Source organism: Dufourea novaeangliae, unplaced genomic scaffold, assembly GCF_001272555.1.
Source record: "Dufourea novaeangliae isolate 0120121106 unplaced genomic scaffold, ASM127255v1 scaffold439, whole genome shotgun sequence".
Classification (NCBI taxonomy): domain Eukaryota; kingdom Metazoa; phylum Arthropoda; class Insecta; order Hymenoptera; family Halictidae; genus Dufourea; species Dufourea novaeangliae.
The window spans coordinates 180,251-187,206 of NW_015374327.1; the positions used below are offsets into that span (position 1 = coordinate 180,251).

A 6,956-nucleotide genomic window follows, 5' to 3' on the forward strand; every position below is an offset into this window, starting at 1 on the left:
TTATCACTTTCATGACCTTGAGTCGTCGGATGATGCTCCCCGCTAAAATAGTGTCACGTGAAATAATATCGAATGATGTAAATTTGTAGAAGTTGAGAGAAACGAGATCAGTAATGTTGAAAATAGGAACGCTGTCGGCACTGTATGACTCGGTTAAGTGACTTCATATAAATTAGTTTTCGGTAATCGTTCATACACGAACGTCTTGTTCGTGTATATGGGAAATGACCACAGCGCCAAGTGCAGCCTCTACTAATCCGTAAGCACTCTCACAATTGATCTTGCGTTTCTAATTGGATGACAGTATCGGTTCGTTTCGATTTTAACATTTTTCCTAAAAGTATAGGCACGTATCATGTTAAACAATTACGCAATGATATAACCGGCCGGCAGATAATTATCTGAAATCACGCAACAGATTTCTCTACTTTGTGTACTAATCTGTCATTATTGAGTCAGAATTTCTACCTAAACTTAGGTTATTGATACTTTGTATTACTCTATGATATCTGATTGTTTGCAGAAGACCTCAGAATCGACGTATTGCGTAACTAATACTTGTTTATAGTGATTTTAAATATTTCATTTTTGTACAGGTAATAGTTAAAACGAGTTATCGTGCCATCTACGGTAAAACGTTCAAGCTACTAGCCAATTAGTATTATATTCGTTCCATCCATTTTTTTCCACTTTTGGCAAGCTTATTACGCGATAACTTACAATAATAAGTTTGCAATATAACATAACAATATAAACATAACTATAAATATAAGATGCTATGCATAATATAGTTGAACTTTCAAAGCATGTCCAGTTCAATACGATGACGCCATCAATATGGTACTAAGTGGCTAATAGCTTGAATATTTTACCGTAGATATCGCCACGGTTGTTTTCCACATCGTTTACCATTGCACGTTATCAATGAAACATTAATTACAAACGCCACAATTACCTTGCGTATGTCGTTATCTTCTTCTTTCATTTCTCCTTTACAATGAAATTTTCACAATGCTTGTAATAAAACATATACGTAGCACTTTACAGGAAATTAACATATTGCCTTTTTACCCTTTTCGTTGTCAGTTTAATAATCTTTTTGATAATTACTTCGCAAAACAATCGAATGTCAATCCAAGTGAAAGTGACGTTAACACCGACCTCTATGTTCATTTGGTGTAACTTTCGCTATTTGAATTTTGGAGAAAAAAACTTGCGTTGTCTTTCGAATAATTCGACGAGTTCTAAACTTTTATAATAGTATTTTCTTATTCCTTTTATTAGTCCCGGTATTGAATTTGCAATTGGAGGACTAGCAGCGGTAGGAGCCGGGGTTTTTACGAATCCAATTGACGTGATCAAAGTACGCCTACAACTGCAAGGAGAGCTAGAAGCGCGCAATTCATACAAGAAAATATACAAAAATACTGTTCACGCCGGTTATTTAATCGCAAAACATGAGGGCATACTCGCTTTGCAAGCGGGTATCGTACCGGCCCTACTTTTTCAAGTGGTACTTAATGGAATACGGTTAGGTGTATACAATACGGCAAAAAAGTATGAGCTGATTACCAACAAAAAAGGCGGCACCGATGTCTTGAGCACTGCTATAGTGACGGGAATTGCTGGATGTATAGGAGCAAGCCTTGGCAGTCCTTTCTATATGGTAATTAATTTTCCTTACTCTTTATTTCTATTTTACTTTGTACGTAATCAATTAGTACTCACATTTTGCATAGGCACACTTCGTACATTCGAAGCGTAAAAATATGAGTAACTTACAGTACACATTGATATGTTAATGTATTAAGACACGTCATTTAGAATACATTATCCTGATTTCATTGTATACTTTTTCATTGCATAGGTGAAGACGCAATTACAAGCACAATCTGTGCACACTATAGCCGTCGGTTATCAGCACAATCACGGGGGCACCTGGTCCACGTTCAGATCTTTATGGAAAGAAGGTGGAATCGCAGCTTTATATCGCGGTTGGCATGCTGGCATACCACGCATTTTTGTTGGTTCCGCAACGCAACTGACTACCTTTGGTGTAGCCACTGATTGGCTACGCTCTTTAGAAGTGAGTATCTCGAGTGTCGTAACAAACGTAACGTGTATCGGAATGCTCCTGATTTTTCTTAGATATTTACAGATCAGTCGATATCATTAACATTTGTGGCGTCCCTAATCGGCGGAAGTTGCGTGGCACTTACCATGCAACCATTCGATGTCTTAGCGACAAGACTGTACAATCAACGTAAGTGTCATTGGTTTATTAACAATGGATTCACTATACAGTTTCATTCAGCTTGTACTGAAAATATAGGAACGGATGCAAGCGGTAAAGGTGCACTGTACAACGGTCTTCTGGACGCATCCGTGAAAATATTTCGAACGGAGGGGCTGACTGGTTTATACAAAGGAATTTTTCCAACATGGATGCGAATAGCACCTCACACTGTGCTGTGTTTAGTATTTTATGAAAAGATTGATCTATTTTACAATAGACTTCGAAATTAACACAAATGCTTGAATAAATAGTTGTGCAAGTTTTATAGTTATCTTAGGTACGGCGAAAGCAGATTTCAGAATTTTAAACTAATGTGCAATGTACTGTCAAGATAGAGAAAAAATACAATTTCTCATATGGGCAGTGATGTTTTTTGCGGTTGAATGATAATTCAACGTTTAGATAGTCAAGTTCGTACGGTTCTAAACTAATGACGACGCCTTAATGTGTTCGAAACAATCGATTACTAAAATTATATCTATTTTATAGTACATTGCCTGTTTCTTGAGGACAAATCTGTAGAAAATTATCTCTCCGAAGCCTGTAAGTTCGGATATTTAACAACTGAAACAATTGTAAAAAATTCATAATTTGAAAGTCTTGTATACCAATTAATTTAGTTTAATTTAAGTAGTATGTCTGGAGTTTGGTCTAGAGTTAAAGCCATGGCTTATAGACTCCGCAACGTCTATTGTACTCTTTCCTCTCGTTTCAGGTAAATATATCCTAAGAACATTAAAGTTAAGTTAAACATTACTTTTCGTTGGTGCATTATCATTTGGTTTTTAGTTACCTACCTAACAATTTGTCCTAGAATTATAAGAAATCCAGCAAATATTAAGAAAGTATACGGTCCTATAATACTTTCTACTGTTGGGAATGTCATTCCCACTATAAAATTTCCACCCCAATTAAAGACACTGCCAAGCGCCATGGCTATTGGTCGTGGACCAACGTCGAATAATTCAGACCCGATGAAATATGGTATTGGACCAAGACCAATCCCATAAAATATTACGTAAGCCATCACAGTTATTATACACACAACTGGCATGTACGATACCATATGCTGTAAAAATGCACGTAATTATTTTCTGTACATCTATTCTGTAAAATTGATTTTTTGACTTCTACTTACAATTAGTAAGATAGATATACATAAAACCATTAAACATCCAAAACATAAGTAAGTACTAGTGAGCAGAACACCTCTCCTATTCAAAGATGACATCACTGGTACCGATATAAGAGCCATAGCAATGTTGGCAACACCAGTTCCAAGGGTAGCATACTGAGAGCCACTGTCACCAAGTCCAGCATCCATAAATATGGAATTCGAATAGTAAAATACGACATTTATACCGCTCATCTGTTGTCCGAATTGTATCAAACAAACTAAAAATAATGGAAGCTTTAGACTTGGATCCTTTAATAAGCGTCTGACCGTCCAGGGTTCTGATGTTGTTTTTGTTTCTATTTCTTGCTGTAAATTGGCAATCTCCGTTTGTAGAAGCATTATGTCCATATTACGTAATCTACTGAGTTCTGAAATATTGAAGCAGTTATTACACCTAAAGTTATATTTGTTATTAAGCTGACCGAAAAAGATCGTGAACTTTGATTATACAACTTAATTTTGTATCATACTTTTGAAGTAATCTATAAACAATGTTAATAGATACTAACCATCCAGAGCCTTTTGTTTCTGCTCTTTAATTATATACAAATACTTTGGACTTTCTGGTAAAACAATACTTGTGAGTACTAAAGCACATACACAGAGTGGAATAAATGCTCCCAACATGTAATGCCAAGAGTTTTCGGTCCCCAAAACTGTCCTAAGTCCTGCAATTTGTCCTAGAAATACTCCACATGTAATTCCCAGTTGGCAAAGAACTCCAACAGCACCTCTTAATCTAAGAGGTGCTATTTCTGCCATATACATTGGTACTGTACATGTGGCAATACCTCCAGAAAGACCTAAGAGTAGTTCCTTAATTACTTAATATATTCTGCTTAGGCAACTGTCACGAACAGCATTCTAAAACTCACCCACAACTAGTCGACCTGCTAGGAGGAGTTCGATTGAATTCAATTTGCGTATTAAAAAGAACATTGAAGCTCCTAGAACACCAAAAATGTTCCCAACACACAAAGCTCTCTTTCTTCCATATTTATCTGCTAACCAACTGGCAATAAATGAACCACTTACACCACCAATAAGAAAAATTGAAACAACAGTGGACCAAAGTATTTTAAGACTGCTTTCAGAAACATCCACATTGTACCTCTCCTTAATACTTTCATTGCAAAACTTTTCTATTAGCTGCAATTCATGCATATACACTGATTAAATTTCTCATTGTTGCACTTTAAATAATCACAGGAGCTGTAAAAAATGTCCCTAAGATAAGTATTTTTATGCTCTTTACTGGGCTCATTCTTTATAACTCCTTACAGAATATATGTGATTATACTAACATTTCCTGCATTATTTACTACTCCTATATTAAAACCTGTTGGTACTGCTGATCCTAAACAGCAAGTGACACCAGCTATTGCTAATGTAATGGTCCACCCACCTGGTGTCTAGAAAAGATTCATTTTTACTATATGGAAAAATTTTTTCTGTAAACTCAATTGATCTGAACACAGAATGCTTATTATATACATATTATATTTAAGATATTCAAGGTTCATGAATGCTTTTATCATTTCTATAAAGTACATTCACACGCCGTAGAAAGAAACAAGATATATCTACACATATGCATGTGTAAATAGTTTGCACATTATACAATCACAGTTCAATGAGATAATGATAATAAATGTAACGTTTGAGCGCATTTCAATATATTGGTAACACATTTATACATTCTTGATAAAAAAAAAATGTTTTCACATACTTAGTATGAAGTAATCAAATTGTGATGATACATTAACACTGAGATGCACCTTTCTGTGTGTTAAAAGTTTCAATGAATATGCTTATGGCGAGTTATTACTTTGCTGGGAGAGACAGCTACAATTTTAGAACTGGTCGACAGAACCAGTTTCTTCGATAAACGTAGGATCTGCAAACACTGCATGCTTAAGATTTTAAGTTGATTTGGTTAATTATACTTACTGATCTTTCGTCTCGGTCCTCGGAAGTAGATTGACACTGACGTTCAGAGTCCGTGAGCACGGCCGCATGACTATCTGCAATTACGATCGACAATTATATTTCGATATCAACTGCGTGTATGTAAAAACAAATGCTAGCTTCTATTCAAAACACAATAATATTGAAGTATATACGAATGATACAACCTTCACAGCACGTCCAGGTACAGGATAACTTTTCTTTTTATCAAAAATATTGCACTCGAACGAACGTCAAAGAATAATAAACACTTTCTTAACAACATTGCGCAAACCAAAATGAAAACAACGATGAAAAAGCTCTCGATAAATATTACCTAACGCCATGTTTTGGACAGCACGTGTCGTTGACACGACGGTGTCAGAACAGTAAATATCGCAGCGGTGACTAGTGGCAACAGGGAAGCATTGTTAATGGTTGGCTGTTTGTTAAATACGCAAAAACAGGTTGGCAAAACTCACCTCGTTGACGTAATTATGCAAATATCTGTGCCCTTAAACCACGATGCAACGCGGTAGTATTTGAGTGGATTAACGGCCGAAAAGTATGCATTCGAAATCTAGTACGTGTATTTTTACTACACAGGTATATACGCTGATCTAATTGAATCACCTTTCCCTCGAAAAGCATTACGTTCACGGTGACTGGGTATAGAAACGTGTAATTCTCTACGCATTGACAGATTGGAATCCAATGAATGGACAAACGGTTGACTCGAAGTTAGACGTTAGTTTTATCTATCCAATTGCATCATAGCGGTAGTTGTGTGGCGGATGTAAACATTGGAATATGGAAATTACGATAGATGTGCATATGTTATCTCTAAATTAAATAAACGAAAATAGCTATTTCGTCTAATTTCCATTTTATAAAGTATACACTGTGACTAATGGCACAACGTTGACGCACAATTTTATCACAAAACACTTTCACCGACAGTCCCGTCACCCGCCAGGAATATTTTACGTGGCGCGCGATGCATTTCAGTCTTATCGTAAACCTACTGTACGCATGATTACGATAAATGTAAATGAGAATTTCATTATCGTTTATTAATGTCTATCGAAGCTACATCGCATATGCGACAATGTTTTGAAATCAAACACCTGTTTTAGTATGTATTTAGTGAATGATATGTACCCTCATAAGCAAATTCGGCTTCTGCTAGGGGAAAAAGCAGTGCAGGAGAAGGGCCTTCTATCACTAGGTCTCGGGAATTATTGACATTTATGTCAAATTAGCATTCAATTTAACATTTATTTCGGTATTTGAATTAAATTTACCAATTGGTAGAAGGCCCTTCTCCTATGTCACTTTTTCCTTTAATGGAAGCCAAGTTTGCTCGTTAGGGTACCATTGATAGTTTTCTACGTACCTGTGTATTCGAGCATGTCCTTGATCTATGTATATGACACCGTGCACACTGTGCTGTACGCAGAGAAAACGAAGTTCGGAAGTAACCTGGCGTTCTCTGCAATTAAATTAAAACGAAGCGTCTGAAGTTAAAGCGATTCC

The 6,956-nt window shown here is 36.1% G+C and overlaps 2 protein-coding genes across 3 annotated transcripts; one reads left to right on the forward strand and one right to left on the reverse strand.

Annotated features, from left to right (window-relative positions):
- The first annotated feature begins 30 nt into the window (after window positions 1-30).
- Window positions 31-2,903, forward strand: LOC107192939 (solute carrier family 25 member 35-like). Of its 2 annotated transcripts, XM_015582296.1 has the most exons (5): window positions 31-259; window positions 1,285-1,666; window positions 1,868-2,086; window positions 2,149-2,263; window positions 2,333-2,903. In XM_015582296.1, exons 1-5 carry the CDS (start codon window positions 225-227, stop codon window positions 2,524-2,526), a joined length of 945 nt encoding a protein of 314 aa, XP_015437782.1. In that variant the 5' UTR covers window positions 31-224; the 3' UTR covers window positions 2,527-2,903. The 2 variants fall into 2 exon arrangements, with proteins under 2 accessions (XP_015437782.1, XP_015437781.1); XM_015582295.1 differs by having other exon boundaries at window positions 2,149-2,903.
- On the reverse strand, window positions 2,902-6,858 carry LOC107192940 (solute carrier family 2, facilitated glucose transporter member 5-like). The gene is made up of 8 exons (XM_015582298.1): window positions 6,817-6,858; window positions 5,424-5,497; window positions 4,778-4,885; window positions 4,349-4,622; window positions 3,983-4,276; window positions 3,435-3,841; window positions 3,094-3,365; window positions 2,902-3,022 (listed from the first exon to the last, which is right to left on the reverse strand). Exons 1-8 carry the CDS (start codon window positions 6,830-6,832, stop codon window positions 2,923-2,925), a joined length of 1,545 nt encoding a protein of 514 aa, XP_015437784.1. The 5' UTR covers window positions 6,833-6,858; the 3' UTR covers window positions 2,902-2,922.
- Between the last annotated feature and the right edge of the window lie 98 nt (window positions 6,859-6,956).

Excerpts from the sequence above, each read along its gene's own strand:
- LOC107192939 (XM_015582295.1), top strand. The coding sequence starts at position 225 with ATGACCACAGCGCCAAGTGCAGCCTCTACTAATCC. Across the intron at positions 260-1,284 it reads AGTGCAGCCTCTACTAATCC|TCCCGGTATTGAATTTGCAA; the intron begins GTAAGCACTCTC and ends TCCTTTTATTAG. Across the intron at positions 2,087-2,148 it reads ATTGGCTACGCTCTTTAGAA|ATATTTACAGATCAGTCGAT; the intron begins GTGAGTATCTCG and ends GATTTTTCTTAG.
- LOC107192940 (XM_015582298.1), bottom strand. Across the intron at positions 4,886-5,423 it reads AGGACCGAGACGAAAGATCA|ACACCAGGTGGGTGGACCAT; the intron begins GTAAGTATAATT and ends AATCTTTTCTAG. Across the intron at positions 4,623-4,777 it reads TAGTAAATAATGCAGGAAAT|CTAATAGAAAAGTTTTGCAA; the intron begins GTTAGTATAATC and ends CATGAATTGCAG.